A 19401-nucleotide genomic window follows, 5' to 3' on the forward strand; every position below is an offset into this window, starting at 1 on the left:
TTTACCTTCTCTGTATTTAAATGGGAATTTTTCTGGGATCAAGCCCACTGTCTCTTGTTCTAAGCCCCAGGGGCCTAAGAGCATGGGTAGGCAGAGAAACCAGATGTGGCTCAGGCACACTTACTGAGGTGACCTGGATCCCGGGCACTCCCTCCCTTTTCCCATCTGAATGGAGCCCCTACCCATGCAATGGGAGTTCTGTGGCTGCTGGCAGTAGCGGCAAAATCAGCCCATTGTCCCAGACATCACACTCAAGAGGGCTGGAAGCCTTGAGCAGCCAAGTGACATCTACGCCAGCCTGGTTCTCAGTGGGAAGCCAGACCTGAGAAGGCAACGGCTCCGGGAGGGCAGAGGAGGCCACCTGAGCTGCAGAGAAGCAGCAGGGCCATTTCGCCCCACTGGGCAGGAGCTAGCCGGGGGCTGGTGATAAAGCTTAGGACCTCCTCTTATGCACTGAAAATTCCAGCGATAACCCTGAGCTCGCCTAGGGTTTCCACTGAGCACCTGAGAGAGGAGAGGCTTTGAAGAACAGTCCTGCATTTCCTGCCGAATTCTCTAGCAGGCAGAGACTAGAAAGCTTAACTTTTCCACTGGTTTTCCCTCATCCGCCGCACTGCCTCTCCGGGGGCTCTCCTCCTAGAATCTACACTGCTTCTGGGTTGAAGGCCAGGACCATCACCGCCAGCTCCACAGCCATTTCTTCTTTCCTGTGTCTTTATTTTGTGTAACACTAGAAGGCTTGAGAGTTTACAAAATTCTGCACAGCCAGCAACTTGTTTGGGTTTTGTACCCCCAAAATGTACTTGGTGCTAACATTGTTTTCCCCATGTCAAAAATAGGAAAATCATTCATTTGTTCACTTGACAAATATACTTCCAAGAATCTTTTAGGTTCCAGATTCTCTGCTGAGGTTGGATGTGGCTCAAAATAGTCAAGGAATTTGTCCAAAGCCGTGGCCACAAAGGAGTGCCAGCAGCAGGATTTGAACCCAGTCCTTTTGACCAAGATTTAGAGAGGAAGGAGGTCAGAGCCCGCCCTCTGTAACCCACTGGGTGGCACCCTCAGCTCTGTGCTCCTCTGGCCTCACATCCCAGGTAATCCAAGGCAGAGGGGCCCACCAGAGTAAAATAGAGTGAGAGGGTATGAGACAGTGGGAAGGGCAGGAAGGTCATGGATAGATCTTTCTGGCCCTCCAGGCCTCACCCCCAACCTGCCTACCATTTCTGCCCTGGCCCCCACTGCCTCCCCATGCCCTTCATAGGGAGGAACTCCAGAAGGAGTTTCAGAAACTCCTCCCGAATTGCTGAATAGCCCCAGGTCCCCAGGCTCTGAGGTTGGACCCATTTTCCCTGGCTGGGCCTCTAGGTAGTAACCCTCCAGCTTTCCGCAAGAATCTGGGGCAATGAGGGTGGAGAAAGAAAGCAGAAAAGTGTGCGGAAAGGAAGATGAAAGGGGTGGGGGGGCAGCAAGGAGGCAGAAAAGGGCCCGGCATGGTGGCTCACCTCTGTAATCTCAGCACTTTGGGAGGCCAAGACGGGAGAGTCGCTTGAAGTCAGGAGTTTGAGACCAGCCTGAGCAACATGGGAGACTCTTTTACTACAAAAAAAAAAAAAAAATTAAAAATGAGCTTGGCATAGTGGCATGCACGTTAGCCCTGGTAGGCTTGGTAGGCTGACGCAGGAGGATGACTTGAGCCCAGGAGGTTGAGGCTGCAGTGAGCTGTGATTGCACCACCGCATCCCAGCCTGAGTGACAGAGCGAGGCTTCTTCCCTGTTTTTATAAAAAGGAAGCAGGAAAAAAGAAACAGAATGAGTGTCATTGAGTGTCATTTAAAATGTTGGTTTCTACACACAGGCGTGCACACGTGCACACACAATCCAAGAAATTACTAAATAAATGCACATTTTCCAGTGAAACTACCAGCATGGGATAAGTACCAAAAGTGGATGAGTTCCCAAGATGTTCTCTCGCGTCCTCCCCCACCCTACCCCATTTTTTTTTTTTTTCTAATTTGATTCATTGATTTGGTGCTAGAAATTTGGAAGGAGATAACGGACAGAGTGATACTGGGGATGGGGGTTAGAGAAAGCTGTGTTTAGACGAGCGGCTGGTGAAAGACGCAAAACACGGCTTCTCGTTTCTTCTCCGTGTGAATGCAGCGCATGTTAATCCCTCCCCACCCGGTGGGAATCAACAGTGGCGGAAAGCCTTCTAGACTTTGAAAGCAAAGACGGAGTAGAACTTTGTTCATGTTCTCATTCAGTCCTCACAGCAACTCAATGAGGTGGACGCTACTACCCCTGTTTTACAGATAAGGAGACTGAGTGCCGGACGGTTCCCTCACTCCCCTAATGTCGCCAGACAAAGCCACAGATCAGGGTTTCAAACCCAGGTCTGTTCTCCAAGGCCCGGTTTTTTTCCGCTGCTCCGCCTCCCTGCCGGCACCGTTCTCTCTCCCGCCGTCCTCCGCAGCAAATTCGCAGATGTGTCATTGAGTGGAGAATGGAGAAGGTTAGGAAACACTGCTCTGGGCAGAGTCCCCAGGGGCTCAGTGCAGTAAGTTCCTTCCTCTCCAGCTCCTATTATGGTGCAAACCGTGCCGCTTCCTCTGCAGGGCTTTGCCATTCGTCCCGCGGCCTGTCCCCTCCCATCTCTACCCCATCCCAATAGCACCCCAGGACCTCAGCTTCCTAAATTTCAGCCAGAACATTATTTTACAAGGACACTCGCCAACCTTGAAAGGCAAGGTACCCCGAGGCAAGGAAATGAAATGACTGTAGTTGAACAGCATGAGAGTGCAGCGCCATCTAGTGGTGCTGGAACCGACAGGTCCCAGGCGGTGACATTTTCAAACAATCAATATCTCATTATTAACCATAATCACAACCTGATGTTTACTTTTGGAGAAATGTTCAGCAGCAAGGGATGCACATGCACTTTTCTGCATGTTTCAGAGGCCTGCGATCCTAAATGCCACAATGACTATTAAACAGTGTCCTGCCCATGAGCAAACAGGAGAGATTGATTGTGTATCTTTCATCTAAGCTGCTCACCAAAAACAAAGCTCAGTTGAAGCCAATGACCTTTCACTAACTGCTGGAAGGAAAATACTTGATAAATAATAAATAGACCACTACTGGGTCTTGCTTAGAACCATCTTTTAATTAAAAGAACTGAGCCTTTAGAAGGTCCAGTGACTGACATTTATTCCAGCTGCAGTCCAGGAAAAGCATCCATTGAGGGTAAAATGATAACCTGAAATGTATTTTCATTGTCGGCTAGTATTCCCCCAAAACCCCATCTGTAATCTGTATGGATGGAGGGTGGTGGTAGCTAGCGGTGGTAACATCATGTAGGGAACATAACATTTAACTTCCTGCCTCCTCTGCCTTCCCCTAGCAACCTTTTCATTTTCGTGCTGTAGCAATAAGCACTTGTCTGGTTCAGCATCACCACAGAAACTGCTTCGGCACTGGGCTCATCCAATCAGAGACCCGCCTGCCACATTGCATGCTACCCTAGGAGTGACATGAAAGCCATTTCCTGTCTTTTCCACAGGAGGGCAGGTGCCCTTCCTCTGCCAGCCAAGGTGACCTCGACCAAATTGCTCACTGAACCTGCTCAGGCATCCCTCATCTCACCGAGCACAGTCAAAGGCTCGAAACGCATGACTAACTTAGCCCGAGTCAGGCTTCCACCTTTTGGCTGTTCTGGAATTGAGCTCAGGAACATAGAGACCAGGAAGAAAACAGCCTCAGCCGTCCCCATCCCCTGCTCCGCTCGCCTTTGCTTGCTCCTAGCTCCAGTCTTCTGGCTGAGGCTGTGCCAGCTTGTGTTGACTACCAGCACCACATCGTGTTCTCTGCCCTAACTCCCATGTACTTAGGAAAACTGCCAGTCCATTCTGAGTCAGGCTTGGTCGCAGATGAGAGCTGAGGATGGATGAGGCCCAACTCCAGCATGCCACGTCTGGATTCCCCAGAGCAGAGGCCGGCACCAGTGCCAGCCTCAGAGAAAATCTTACTGTCCCACTTGAGTGACTTTGTTTTAAAAAAGAAATCTGCGGAAGGTTTTTAAGTGGCACACCATCATTTATTTACAGAGAAAGGCATCACTCTAACAAAATCAGGAATCCTTTGGGGGACAGATTGTTCTATAATACCACTTTCATTATCAGAGAACTCTCGACACAAGGTGTTCTACAAAACTACAAAAAGAATCGGGCTAGCCTTTTAAGAACACCGTAAAAAATCAGGCCTACCCAATAAAAGCAAAGGCAGAGCTCTATAAAATTTGGTGAATCTGGGACCACTTAATCAAGTCTGGACACATAGATGATGGAAGATGTGGGTTGTGTTTCTTTTGCTGGCTTTCTCATTCCTCCTGTTCCATCACTGAAACCATTTACCTGGCCAGCCCCCAACATCCTGGGTCTCTGCACTACCCTTGGAGAGCTCATTTATTCTCCTGGCTCCAAATCTTGCCCCTGTAGACACCTTTCCCTTATCTCTGTCTGCCACTTAGACATGGCACCATCACCTTCTACTTAGTAGGTGAAGAATTGAAGCTCTCTTCCTGGAGAGCACCAGTTCCACCTCACCAACTGGGTGTTAGTGATGCTGCTAAGTTTTCTAGTCACTCAGGTTTGTGGCCTTGAAATTGCTGCCTCCTTTTTGGTCCCTCTGACGTGTCTCCTCTTTCCTCCTTCCCTGCCCACTCCTCCCTCCCATTCTTTGTATCTCTCCTAAGCAAACCTTTCTTTGACCTGACACTGCTTTCACTACATTCTTTCCCTGCTCAATCCTTCCCGTACCCAACCGCTCTCCTCCATGTAGCTGTCAAGGCCACCGTGATCTAATCTCATCCTATCTGTTTGAATGGGTTTTTCCACTACCTCTCATCATAGTAGTAAAAGCACCTGCCACACATTATAGATGAGCTTTGCACTCATTGTCTCAATTAATCCTCACAACACTAACTGGAAGCCAAAAAGGCAAACATTGTCCATATTTTGCAGTCTTTAGGCTCAAAGACTGTGACAGGCACAGGGTCACACAGTAAAAACTGCCTGAAGTATCCAGAGCTAGAACCCAGATCTTCATACCTGTCTGGCGCAAACTTCACTGTACCTGGGTACATACCTTCCTTGCCTCGGATTCTCCAAATCTGAAAGGCTGCTTAATGTTTCAATGGATTAAAAGAATAAGAATTTCTGCTGGGCCTGGTGGCTCACGCCTGTAATACCAGCCCTTTGGGAGGCCGAGGCAGGTGGATCCCCTGAGGTCAGGAGTTTGAGACCAGCCTGGCCAACATAGTGAAACCCCATCTCTACTAAAAATACAAAAAAAAAAAAAAAAAAATAGCTGGGTATGGTGGCGGGCACCTGTAATCCCAGCTACTCCGGGGGCTGAGGCAGGAGAATCACTTGAACCCAGGAGGCGGAGGTTGCAGTGAGCCGAGATTGCACCATTGCACTACAGCCTGGAGCAAAACTCCAGCTCAAAAAAAAAAAAAAAAAATTTTCTTCCCTCCTTTATACTACTTTTTTTTTTGTTTTTGAGCCAGCATCTCCCCAGGCTGGAGCACTGTGCTGTGATCTCAGCTCACTGCAACCTCCACCTCCCAGGTTCAAGCGATTATCCTGCCTCAGCCTCCCTAATAGCTGGAATTACAGGCATCTGCCACCACAGCCAGTTAATTTTTGCATTTTTAGTAGAGATGGGGTTTCACCATGTTGCCTAGGCTGGTCTCAAACTCCTGACCTTAGGTGAGCTGCCCACCTCGTCTTCCCAAAGTGCTGGGATTACAGGCATGAGCCACCACACCCATCCTAACTGTTAACAGGTAAAGAATAGTTACCACTTGAATGAAGGCCACAGTAAATGAGGCAGGAGTATAAACAGTAGGCCAGGTAGACCAACAGCGGTGAAGCACCTTATGAATGTCATCTGCAGGGGGTTCACTAAGGGACTTGACATTACGTAGTTTCTGAGCACAGACACCATTTGAAAAGGGCATGGAAGGTTCAATTCCTAAAGACCATGGTGGAATGGAGGGTGTTCCTGGCCAAAGAAACTGCCCGTACACTTCCATCCCACTGCCCTTCCAGGCTCTCATGCAGTATTCCTAGACAAATCCAGAACTGATCCCTTCCCCTGAACCTCTACTGTACTTTTATCTCAGAGTTTAAAAGGATTCCTGTTCATCTTGCTGTTTCACAAGTCACTCTTACAGTCCCAACTCGATTTTAAGCTCTTTAAAGCCAAGAATGCAGTCACACTTCCATTCTCTCCAAAACGTGATAGGGACCTGATGATGGCTTCTGCCCAAACTGTGGGAATAGCTGAGATTCCAAAGTAAGCTTTACACCTTTCACTGTGTTTTGATCACAAAGACTCAACCTAAAAAAAGTCAATGAGTGACAGTAGCTTTTTCCCCATCCAGAAGTTTGCTCTGCAGGGATGGTCCTTCCCTTCTACCAGGCTTATGGAGCGTCCCAGTCTGGGTTAACAAGATCAGAATGTGTAGGGAAACAGGCATTCTCAGACACTGCTGGTGAGAGTATAGTTTAGCAAATTTCTATGGAGGAAGATATCAGAGCTTAAAATGATCTACTCCTTGATCCAGGATGCTGTAACTCTAGCAGCCCATTTGCAAAACAGTAAAACAAACATTTCCTTCAGTCGGGCACTGCTTACATCACAGCGGCTCTCTATTAACTAGAAAGGCGAGACACAGAACAGTATGTATAGTGTCCCGTCCTCCGTGCCCAAAATATTTCTGGAAGAGCCCACAAAGAAATATTGATAGTGGTAGTAGTGGCCTCAGGGCAGGGAGAATGGGTTGCTGGGGAACAGGGGTGGGAGACTAGCTTTTTACTGTTTTGAACCATGTGCATGTATAATTTGTAAAAGAATTTTGCAACAAATAACTTCTTTAAAAGTCTTCAGCCCCGGTACAGTGGCTCAGGCCTGTAATCCCCAGACTGAAGCCTGAGACAGGAGGATCACGTGAGGCCTGGAGTTTGAGACCAGGCCAGCCTGGGCAACATAGCAAGACTCCATCTCTACCAAAAAAAAAAAAAAAAGTTTAAGTGCCAGGCATGGTGGCACATGCCTGTAGTCCTCGCTATTTTCGGGAGGTGAACCAGGATGGCTTCAGCCCAGTAGTTTAAGACTGAAGCAGGGTATGCACCACTGCACCCATCCTGGGTGAGAGAGTGAGACTCCTGTCTCCTAAAATGAAATTTTAAAAAACTTAAGGCCAGGCATGGTGGCTCACATCTGTAATCCCAACATTTTGGGAGGCCAAGGCGGAAGGATTACTTGAGGCCAGGAGTTTGAGATCAGCCTCAGCAATATGGCGAAACCCTGTCTCTGCTAAAAATACAAAAATTAGCCAGGCATTGTGGTATGCACCTGTAATCCCAGCTACTTGGGAGGCTGAGGCAAGAGAATCACTTAAATCCAAGGAGGCGGAGGTTGCAGTGAGCCGAGATCACTCCACTGTATTCTGGTGTACTCCAGCCTGGGTGACAGAGTTTCACCATATTGAAAAAAAAAAAAAAAAACAGAAAATTTTTAAAAACTCCAGAAGAGGAAAATAAACAAAAATGGGGCATCAACTCAGACATGAAGGAAAAAAACATTTTTTTAAGTCTTCATGGTTTGTGGCAAAAAAAAAAAAAGAAAAAAACCCAGCCCTTAAAAACCCAGAAACCTGAGGTGTAAAGAGATGAGTGACCCCCTCAATTGTTCCTCTGAGAATAGACTGTATCTTCCACCTGGCTTTTTAAGTCCTCTTCCCAAGGCCTGGCCCAATGTTTGGTATCCAATAGTTGTGTAATGTCTTTGAATGGATGAAATTAACTTCCCTACTGAAAAGTAAAGCATTCTCCAAATGTAGGCAATTGTGAAACAGGGATAAGGGTCGAGGGGGAGCAGCATGGCTGCCAGCTGCTTCTGCCTCATGTATTCATTCACCCGCCTGAACCAAGCACCCACATGCATGGATGTGTGCCATGTACAGGCTGTGAGATGTGAACCCTGCCTCACAGTGTACCAAGAGAGAGGAGAGCATACACAAAGAACCACCAGGTAGAAAAGCTACATGAGTTTTAAAATAGGGAATTTCTGAAGCAGCTTACTCCTAACAGCTGAAAACCACTGCCTTGACCATATATACAAAGGCTGCAATCTCAGAGAGATATTTCATGTATTTAGTAAAACCTGGAGAAATGAGGAAGGCAGGGCAGTTGATAAGGACTTGTAGGCACACTTGGCCCCAGGGAGGCAGGTGGATGCTGGTGAAGAACATCATCTAAATTAGCTGCTTCCTTGCTTGGCAATCCTGTTATCTACACCATCTGAGTTCAGTCTTTAGCTGGATATAGCCATTCATTCACTCATTCATTCAACAAGAATTTACTGAACAGCCTAGTCTGTGCAGGCCTATGTTAACTGACTCCAGCACACTCAATCCATGACATTCAAGTTATAGTTTTGGCCTTTGTGCATCAGCAATGACAGGTCACTCTTACCACAAAGAGCAAGTCAGCTTGGCCTCTCAAGCTGAAAGATAATCATTCTATAGTAAGAAGTACAAAGATTCTCTGCAGACAAAAATAGCTGGCCAAGGAACCACACCATACGTACACGTAAAAGTCTGATGGATCAGGATATGTAGCAGGGAATCAAATGTAGCCAGCGCACATACTAACAAACATCAAAGCAAACCTAGTCAGATTGAGTCCCATTTGAACAATCTTTATAAAGGTTTCTTCATGTTATTTACAATTCAAAGTAAATTTACTTTATACACAGCTAGGGAATTCTTTATTTAGTAACGTCCTAACATAAAAGTTCACATAACTGCTTCTGTCAAACCATGAAACTGAGCTTTATGACAATCCAGAAATAACTAAGAGAAGGCAAACATAATACCTTAGAGATCAAGAAACATTTACACAGTTCAACTGTTTAAAAGTAGCTCAACGTTCAGCCAGTGAGTAGAGTGTGAACACCAGCATACACAGTATACAGGTCCTTCAGGGAGGCGAGAGACCTTTCGACTGGTCTGCAGGTGCCCCCAAATGCTGGTCCTGTGGAGCTTCTTTCTGAGGCTCATCTTCTTCCAACGTCGTCTGTGGTCTGCCACTCAAGTGTTCAGATTTCCGGGAAATGTGACCTTCCTGTTGCTTAAAAAAACAGATATAAGTATCACACAGATGTGATCATTTTCACTCAATTGATTGGCTAAGATATATAACTAGGCACATTCTGTCACTGAGTGAAAAATTTAGCACTAACATCTCAGATCCAATTCTACTATAACAAATAGTAAACATGACTTTTAAAAGTCTATAGAACCACAATTTCAAAAGCCCTAATGATGACTCACTTTTTTCAAGTAGCAGTCATCACCACAAAATTCTAGTATATTCAATGTAACAGTGTTTGACCTGGAGTTTAAGAACGTAGCCAAGGTTAGGGAAAGAAAACCAAGACTCTCTTTAACTTCCATCAAGTTGGCAGCTCTAGTCAACCCTCCGCATCTACAGGTTCCACATATGCAGATTCAACAAACCACGGATCAAAAACATTTTAACAAATAAAAAAAAAATTAAAAATAACAATAAAAAATAAAAAAATTTTTAAATAGAATATAACAACTACCTATATAGCACTTACGCTGCATTATATATTGTAAGCGATCTAGCGATTAAAGTATATGGGAGGATATATGTAGGTCATATGCAAAAACTACAGCACTTTATAAAAGGGATTTGAGCGTCTGGGAATTTTGGTATCTGCAGGGGTCCTAGCACCAATCCCCTGGGCATACTGAGGGATAATTATACTCCCGGTAACAATTTTAACAATGAAATACTTACTGTCCTTGCTTCGCCTATTCGTCTTAAAATGATACCTTCTGCCAATAAAGCCTTCCCTGTTTCCACAAATAACTTCTCTTCGTCTGTTTCTCCAAGTTTCTGCAGCTCAGTATACTTCTCCACAAACCTGTAATTCCAAGCAGTCACATTTTAGGTTTGTTAGCATTGTTAAGACACGCTGTTGCATAGTATCAAATGGATAATGAAATCCTTAAAAAATAATATGAATAGCCCGGGACTTATAAAATGCCTTACCGTTGACAGGTAGACTTGAAGTTTGGATTGAACAGATCAAAAGCTCTTTGACCAGACCCATACGCTGAATAAAACTTCCTAGAAAATACAAACAACATAATATAAATCTCTGACTATAGACTGGGGATGAGAATGGAATAAAAGAAAGAATAAGTGTTGGCTCTGAGGAGTTACATACAGTACAACCCACATAGCCTAGGCTGAACAGTTTTGTTTTTTTTAGATAAGTAATGCATGGATGCACATGGTACATACATCAAATAGCACAAACAGGTGGCCAGTGAAAAGTAACACTCTCTCCCTCTTCTGCACCCCAACCCCCCAGTTCCCTTCCCAGGAAGCAACACTAACCAATTTCTTGTATATCCATCCAGAAATATTCCACTAATATACAAGCATATATGCAACTATCATTCCCTGCCCCCAGCCACATTTTTAACCCAAAGAATAGTAAACCCTGCTCTACATCTTGCCTTTTTAAAAACTGAGGTATGGCTAGGCATGGTGACTCATGCCTGTAATCCCAACACTTTGGGAGGCTGAGGTGGGTGGATCACTTGAAACAGTTCAACATAGTGAAACCCTGTCTCTACTAAAAATACAAAGATTGGTCTGAGCTCTTGGGTCAAGAAAAAAAATTAAATTAAAAATAAATAAATAAATATAAAAGAAAATACAAAGAAATTAGCCAGGCATGGTGCCACATGCCTGTAGTCACAGCTACTTGGGAGGGTAGGGTGGGAAAATCGCTTGAACCCCAGGAGGTGGAGTTGCAGTGAGCTGAGATCATCACTGAACTCCAGCCTAGGAGACAGAATAATACTTTGTCCAAAAAATAACAAATAAAATAAATTTTAAAAACTGAGGTAAAAGTCAAACATTATAAATGTTTTTTTCTTTTTTTTAAAGAGACAGGGTCTCACTGTGTCACCCAGGCTAGAAGCTGCGCTGTGATCATAGCTCACTGCAGCCTCAAACTCCTGGGCTCAAGCAATCCTCCTGCCTCCACCTCCTGAGTAGCTGAAACTACAGGTTCGCAGCACCACCATGCCTGGCTACGTTTTTAATTTTTTGTAGAGATGCAGTCTCACTATGCTGCCCAGGCTGGTCTTGAACTGCCAGCCTCAAGAGATCCTCCCACCTTGGCTTCCAAAAATGCTGGGCATACAGGCATGAGCCACCGTCCCCAACCCAAATTTAACATTTTTCAGTGTGCAATTAAGCGACATGAAGGAAACTCACAAAGCTGTGCAATTAGCACATCTAGTTCCAAAACATTCTCACCACCCCCAAAGGAGGCACTGTGTCTCAGCAGTCACTCCCCATTTCTCCTCCCTACATCTTGCCTTACCAGTGCATGGAGACTGTTTCCAGTCCTCTGCTTTTCTAAACCATGCTGCAGTAAATGCCTCTGTTTGTAATTTGAGTGCACCATGCAAATAAGTCTGTAGCATAAATTCACAAACGTGGTATTACTGGATCAAGGTATGTGTATTTGTAATTAAGCCTTCCAAATCACCAAAATCCTTTTCAAAGTGGTCGCACCAATTTACATTCACATCAGTAATATATGAGTGCCTATCTCCCCATGCCCTGACCAAATTACATTCTCCAGCTGAGCGTAGAGGCTCACACATATAATCCCACCTGCTTGGGAAGCTGAGGCAGGAGGATCTTTTGAGGCCAGGAGCTCACCACCAGCTTCGGCAACCCAGTGAGACCTGAGACTCTGTCTCTAAAAAAATACACACACACATACACACGAGCCAGGTACAGTGGCTCATACCTGTAATCCCAGTGGAAAAAATATATATTTACACCAGGCGTGGTGGCTGATGCCTATAATTCCAGCATTTTCGGAAGCCAAGGCAGGAGGATCACTTGAGCCCAGGAGTTCAAGACCAGCCTGGGCAATATAGTGGGACCCCATCTCTACAAAAAAAGTAAAAATTAGCCAGGAATGGTGGCATACACCTGTAGTCCCAGCTACTCAGGAGGCTGAGGTGGGAGGATCACTTGAGCCCAGGAGGTCAAGACTGCAGCAAGCTATGATAGGCCCCACTGCACTCCAGCATGGGTGAGATCCTGTCTCAAAAGAAAAAAAAAATGTGTACATATATATATATATGTGTGTACACACATATCTATACACACACATACACACTCACGCACACACGCACACACACACACAGCATACACATTCTCCAACTTTTTGATCTTTGCCAACCTGATAGGTAAGAAATTAGAACTCTTTATAGTTTTAATATGCTTTTCTTATGAAACAGACTGGACATCTTTCTAAGTTTAAAAGCAAACTGAATTTCCTTTTCTGTGAACTGTCCATGTTCTTTGTCCACTTTTCTATTTGGTGGTTGCTATGGACTAAATGTGTCCCACCAGAATTAATATGTTGAAATCCTGATCCCCAGTGTGATGGTATTTAGAGATGGAGCCTTTGGGAGGTAATCAGGTCATGGTAATCAGTCCTCATGATGGGATTAGTGCCCCTATATGAGACAGGAGAGCTTGCTTCGGCTCTCTGCTCTCCTCAATGTGAGGAATCGGGAAGACAGTCCTCCCCAGAACCCAATAGTATTGGCACCCTGATCTCAGACTTCCCAGCCGTTAGAAATAGGAGAAACAAATTTCAGTTGTTTATAAGCCACCTGGTCTACGGTAATTTATTGCAGCCCAAACTGTAAGAGTGGTCTCTTTCTTAATGATTTATAAGCAAACTTTGTAGCCATATAAATAGAAAATTAGTCCTTTGTCATAACATTGCAAATATCTTTCCCAATTTGTTGGCAGTCTTGATTTTTCTTATGGTACTATTTTGTGCAGAAAATTTTATCATTTTCTTTTATGGTTTCTGAGTTTTACATCATGCTTTAAAAAACCTTTATCACTCAGATTATGTTTTAAATTCTTTCATGTTTTCTTCCAGTACTATTATGATCTCACTTTTTACACTTAGGTTTTAATACATCTGTTTTGTTTATTTATTTTGTTGTAAGTTCCTTTTTTTCTTTTCTTTTCTTTTTTTTTTTTTTTTTAAGAAAAGGGTCTTGCCATGTTGCCAGGCTGTAGTGAGTGCAGTGGCTACTCACAGGTACAATCATAGTGTACTACAGCCTTGAACTCCTAGACTCCACTGGTCCTCCTTCCTCAGCCTCCCAAGTAGCTGGAATTACAGGCACGCACAACCAATCTATAAGCTTTTTTAAGTATCAAAAACACCCCAAAAAAAAAAAAAAAAAAAAAAAAAAAAGAGGGCCCAAAGATAAATGTTCAATACATTATATAAGTACAAGATATTTTGGCATTAATAGAAATAATGTTTATATGTTCTGACAATAGTAAATGTAAAAGAAAAAAAGGATTTAAAGAAATAATATTTAACAAGAGGGACAGGTAAACTATGCCACGTTCTCCAACCATTTGTCACCCAGTTCCAATGCTATCTACAGCAGAAACACAAACGATTTTTTAAAAATTTGTATTTGTTTATCTATTTTTCAGACGAAGTCTCACTCTGTTGCCCAGGCTGGAGTGCAGTGGCACGATCTCGACTCACTGCAACCTCCACCTCCTGGGTTAAAGCGATTCTCCCATCTCAGCCTCACAAGTAGCTAGGACTACAGGCGTGCCCCACCACACCAGCTAATTTTTGTATTTTTAGTAGCAGTGGGGTTTCAACATGTGCCCAGGCTGGTCTAAACTCCTGACCTCAAATGATCCGCCAGCCTCAGCCTCCTAAAGTGCCAGGATTACATGTGAGAGCAAAGCACAAATGATTTTAATGTATCAATGAACCACAAATTACATGCAATGGGTCTGAGAAGACAGGTGCTGAAAAAACACTCTCCTCAAAGATCTCACGTCTTATGCCGAAAATTTCCAAGTAGAACAAGAACCTACTTGTTCTGCTACCTTAAAGGAATGCTGGCGGGGGGAGGGGTCCTGGGGGAAAGCCCCAATTCAGAACATAATGACCTCATAACTTCCATTTTCTAGCATCCAGAAATAATAATAAGGGATGTGTATCAAAGTCAATTAGGCACACTCATTGGTCTAAATATTTAAGAGAAAAAGGAACCAGGCAAATTCTAGGTACTAAAAGAAAATTAACATCGCCGGGCGCGGTGGCTCACGCCTGTAATCCCAGCACTTTGGGAGGCTGAGGTGGGCGGATCACCTGAGGTCAGGAGTTCGAGACCAGCCTGACCAATATGGTGAAACCCCATCTTTAAAAAAAAAAAAAGAAAGAAAATTAACATCAGTATTTGAGGGCAAGGGCTTTGTCAGTAAATTCGCAGCGAGAGATTTACCACTTACTTAAATCTCAGATACATGTATACAGATGCTAAATGTGGCCAAAGAAGTGGTTTGTAGCCCACCGTTCCTGAAATTGTTTCAGGAAACTCATAAAACTCTGATGGCTGTTCTCCAAACAGTCCCAATTCTGGCCCTCCACCATTCCTCTCCAAGGAATTTTCTTTTGTCTCTACCATCCTCGTAGTTCCTTTGTTCATTAATTAGTCCATTAGCTTCTTCATTCAAAAGACAACTTATATGCCACGCACTGGGCTAGGCACTGAAGTTACAAGAATGAATTCAACAATGCCCTGCCCATGACAGTGTTTAATGAACGGCTGTTATTGAATTAAGACAAGGCGTTCGGAATGTAGAGCTATTAACGACAAGCCAAGGCCACAACAGGGGCAGTAGGAACAAAGTTCTCAAGGCATATAAAAGGGGAAACATGAAAACTGAGCAGCAGCAGAGAAGTAGTCCCAAAAGAGTGTGACAACTATTTTTTTTTTTTTAGTATAAAAAAATAGAGAATTTTAAATATATTTTTAAGAATGTTGCTAGGAGGCCGGGCGCGGTGGCTCAAGCCTGTAATCCCAGCACTTTGGGAGGCCGAGGCGGGTGGATCACGAGGTCAAGAGATCGAGACCATCCTGGTCAACATGGTGAAACCCCGTCTCTACTAAAAATACAAAAAAAATTAGCTGGGCATGGTGGTGCGTGCCTGTAATCACAGCTACTCAGGAGGCTGAGGCAGAATTGCCTGAACCCAGGAGGCGGAGGTTGCGGTGAGCCGAGATCGTGCCACTGCACTCTAGCCTGGGTAACAAGAGTGAAACTCCCTCTCTCAAAAAAAAAAAAAAAAAAAAAAAAAGAATGTTGCTAGGAAACCATTGGAAGCACATTTTCTGTGACTAAGTTTTGGGAAAAGGAGAGGGAAGGAGAAAAGAAGATTAAAAAATGAATATTTCTACTAGTTTCAACCCCTATTGTACTTTCAAAGTTAACTCAGAAAAAGAGTTGAGTTTACTGAAAAAGACTTTCCTAAACCCTCTAAGACTAAAAGCAATGTAGCCATCAAAAAGAAAAAAATGGTAGATTTGAATACATAAAATACCTTAGCTCCTAGCACAATGTTTGGCACAACGCTTACCATATAGAAGGCATCAAAACATTGGTGGAATGAAATAAACAACTTCTATACATTAAACAAGCATTATGAATAGCAAATAACACATAAATAAATGTCTGGAGTGTATGTCAATGACTTAGTATCTTCAATTCTATAAAGAACTCTTATTGATCAATAATAATTATCAAAATAGGTAAAGAACACAGGTATTTCAAAAATAAATTCCAATGGCCAATAATCATGAAAGTAGAGGAACTCGTCAAAGGAACAGAAGTCAAAATCTCTAAAAACCATTATTATTCTTTTTCCTCCAAGACAAAGTCTTGATCAGTCACCTGGATTAGAGTACAGTGGTATAATCTTAGCTCACTGCAACTTCTGACTCCTGGGTTCAAGCAATTCTCCTGCCTCAGCCTCCCGAGTAGCTGGGATTATAGGTGTGGGCCACCATGCCCAGCTAATTTTTTTTTATTTTTAGTAGGGATGGAATTTCACCATGTTGACCAGGCTGGTCTTGAACTCATGACCTTGTGATCCACTGGCCTCAGCTTCCCAAAGTGCTGGGATTATTATTTTAAAACTATCTAGATAAAAAAAAAAAAAAAAAAAAATAAAAAGCCACCTGGAGACAGGGTCTCCCTCTGTCACCCAGGCTGGAGTGCAGTGGTGCAATCCCAGCTCACTGCAACCTCCACCTTCTAGGTTCAAGTGATTCTCCTGCCTCAGCCTCCCAAGTAGCTGAGACTACAGGCACCCACCACCACACCTGGCTAATTTTTCACATTTTAGTTGAGACGGGGTTTCACCATGTTGCCCGGGGTGGTCTTGAACCCCTGAGCTCAGGCAATTTGCCCACCTCTGCCTCCCAAAGTGCTGGGATTACAGAGGTGTGCCACTGCGCCTGGCCCAGAAAAAAAAAAAATTCCTAAATAATCATATCAGTACTGACGAGGATAAAGTAAAAACTCTCAGAAACTGCTAATCAGAGTGTAAACTAAGACAACTACTTTTTTTTGGTAGAGACAAGTCCTGCTATGTTGCCCAGGCTGGTCTCAAACTCCTGGGTGCAAGCTATCCTCGCCTACGCCTCCCATAGCGCTGGGATTACAGGAGTGAGCCACCATATCCAGCCTGTGCTTTCTTCTTTATGCTTTCCTTGTGTTTCTAAATTTTCTACAAGTACCATGTGTTACTTTCAGAATAAAAGAGATGACCATCAGGGAGGATAAGATCAATGGCTTCATTAAAGCAGTTGGTGTAAATGTTAAGCCTTTCTAGCTGGCTTGTTTGCAAAGGCCCTGGCCAACGTCAACATTGGGAGCCTCATCTGCAATGTGGGGGCTGGTGGACCTGCTCCAGCAGCCGGTGCTGCACCCGCAGGAGGTCCTGCCCCCTCCACTTCTGCTGCTCCAGCTGAGAAGAAAGTGGAGGCAAAGAAAGAAGAATCCGAGGAGTCTGATGATGACATGGGCTTTGGTCTTTTTGACTAAACATCTTTTACAATGTGTTCAACAAAAAGCTGAACTTTAAATATATATATATATATTGCCACTGAGCTTAAGAAAAAGAAAAAAACGAGAAAATGGATGCTAAAAAAAAAGAAAGAACACATGATTTTCCTTCAAATTCTTAGTGATTTTTATTTTTAAATCTCTTAGACTTGTAAGCATCTTTTTATGAGTGGCTTCAAAGATCTGGACTACCAGATCCATAGAACATGTTCCTCCTATCTCCACTGGGGGAGAAGGCACAATGACCATCATAAGCTTGGAGTCAGAGATGTGATTACCAGATCTGCCACCCTCCTATGTTTTTAATAATTACAAGAAGTTAGCTAATTCCCTTGAGCCTCGCAGTCTTCTTGAATAAAATGTAAAAAGAATACCTACCTTATAGGCTAGAGTAAGGCCTACTAGGCAATGAGATAATGCTTGCAAAGAGCTTGGTACAGTGCCTGGCACAAAGCAGATGCCCAGAAACATGCAGCTATAATTGCGATGATCTCTCAGTAGCAGGGCTCCAGATTCCACTTTTCAGAGCTTCAGTTTCACTATGGGGAAGGGGTGCTGTTCCCTAATTTGGCTAGATAAGCCTTCCCCACAGGGTAAGCCCCTGTCTCAACTTCATATTTAAATTACCAGACTGCTAGTGAAACCTTCCCTTCTGAAGTTCTGTTGCCTCCCGTCCACTACAGGGCTGTGCACTCACGCTCTGATCCGATCCTCGTGGTACCAGATGTCCTGGATGGAAGCTTTGGCTTTGCCATATCGCAAGCGGGGCCTATGGAAGATGGGCTCTCTCAGCGGGGGAAAGGCGTTATATACGTCAAACCACAGGGGCTTCTCCTTCAGCACCCCAGCCCGCATCAGGTCCCGAGTCCTTAGGGAGGGAGCAAAACGAAACTGGGTCACTTGCAGTAGCCTGCCAAAGCCCCTGAATCAGTCTAGCACAGCTTGGGACATTAAAGGTATCAGGCGGTCTGCAACACAGAACGGGGGAGCACTGCTCCCCACCTACAGGGAAGGTCTGTCCACACCCCAAACCAAACTAACAACGCTCAGGGATTAAATCCCTCCATCTTCTTTTGTGTGTCCCACCCACGATCAGTCATGGAAAAATTCAAGAGCGGTCTAGTCAGGCCCATCAGGCTCTTCCTTCCTTCCTCTTCCTAGAGACCTCCACTCGAAGAGGGACAGCTGCAATAATCTTTAACGTGACGCATAAATTCAAAGAGAGGCATCGTCAGGCACAACTATTCCGAGCCAGGAGAGAACATGAGAGAGGGCCTCACCCGGCTCAGCCCCCGCACCCTGCAGAACACGTCACCCCTGCTCAGGTCCCCCGCAAGGAAGAGCGTGACCGGCTGAGAACCCCAGCCTGGGGAAGGCACCCTCAGCCCACCGCGGCTCGTAGTACACACCGCGAGAAGATGCTCCCAACGGTTTCCAGCCGGCTGCCTGCCATGATCAGCGCCTGAGACAGAGCAAGACTACCTGCTACCGGAACCGGAAGCGACTGCGCCTGGTAAAGGGCTCATAAGTTGCTAGCCGAGCCAAGGATCGCTGCGCTTTCACCACAGCCCCTGCAGGAGAGCGGCGCAGGCAGAAGCAAGTGATAGGCCGAACGGTAGCGCTCCGAGGCTACTTGCCAGGTTAAGGCAGGAGCATTCGATAACCGAGCCAAAAGGGCGGAAGCGAGCCAAAGCGGGACAGAAGTAATAAATGACCGAGCTGGGAGAGAGATTCATTATGGTGGTTGCTTCATTCTTTCTTGCCTTGTGGAGCCAACTCCTCTGAAAAGGTGGGGCCGCGCGGAGGAGCAGTAGTGGTTCACAGCGGGGGTGAGGCGCAGCCTACAGCCCTGGGGAAGCCAACAAAGGCCGAGATTTGAGGTCACCATCTCTTGGCCCAAGCTGAGCCTGATGCTGTTTCAGAGTCACAGACTACGCAGAAGAAAACCAAAGGCCGGGGAGGGGCCGTCACTTGCCCAGGGTCATGCTAGGCTAGATCTCGGGCCTCCGCCTCTGTGCAGTGCTCCCCACTCAGCCCCTCGTCCTCGGAGTGCCACCTGCATCCACGTTAACTGGGATGCTGGCTGCAACTGGTGTTTCCCGCGGCCGGCGTCGCGGGCTAGCTACTCCTTGGAGCTCGAAAAGTGAAAGTGTCCGGAACAAACAAACGACGAGAAGGAAACGAAAAAACCTGGAGAAAGTCATCTCAGTGTTAAGCTGTAAAAAAAAAAAAAAAATACAAACTGTATGTGGCATAACCTTTGACCCAGTAATCATATTTTAGGGAAAGAACCCCACAG

At 45.0% G+C, this 19401-nt stretch overlaps 1 protein-coding gene across 2 annotated transcripts; it reads right to left on the reverse strand.

Annotated features, from left to right (window-relative positions):
* Window positions 1-8749: 8749 nt before the first annotated feature.
* MRPS23 (mitochondrial ribosomal protein S23) lies at window positions 8750-18661 on the reverse strand. Of its 2 annotated transcripts, none has more exons than XM_032280125.1 (5): window positions 18512-18661; window positions 17800-17871; window positions 10149-10226; window positions 9894-10020; window positions 8750-9197 (listed from the first exon to the last, which is right to left on the reverse strand). In XM_032280125.1, the coding sequence occupies exons 1-5, from the start codon at window positions 18553-18555 to the stop codon at window positions 9048-9050; spliced, it is 471 nt and encodes a 156-aa protein (XP_032136016.1). In that variant the 5' UTR covers window positions 18556-18661; the 3' UTR covers window positions 8750-9047. The 2 variants fall into 2 exon arrangements, with proteins under 2 accessions (XP_032136016.1, XP_032136015.1); XM_032280124.1 differs by having other exon boundaries at window positions 17800-17970; window positions 18512-18650.
* Window positions 18662-19401: the final 740 nt, after the last annotated feature.

Source organism: Sapajus apella, unplaced genomic scaffold (genome assembly GCF_009761245.1).
Source record: "Sapajus apella isolate SASKATOON/1434 unplaced genomic scaffold, GSC_monkey_1.0 scaffold12, whole genome shotgun sequence".
NCBI classification, from domain to species: Eukaryota; Metazoa; Chordata; class Mammalia; order Primates; family Cebidae; genus Sapajus; species Sapajus apella.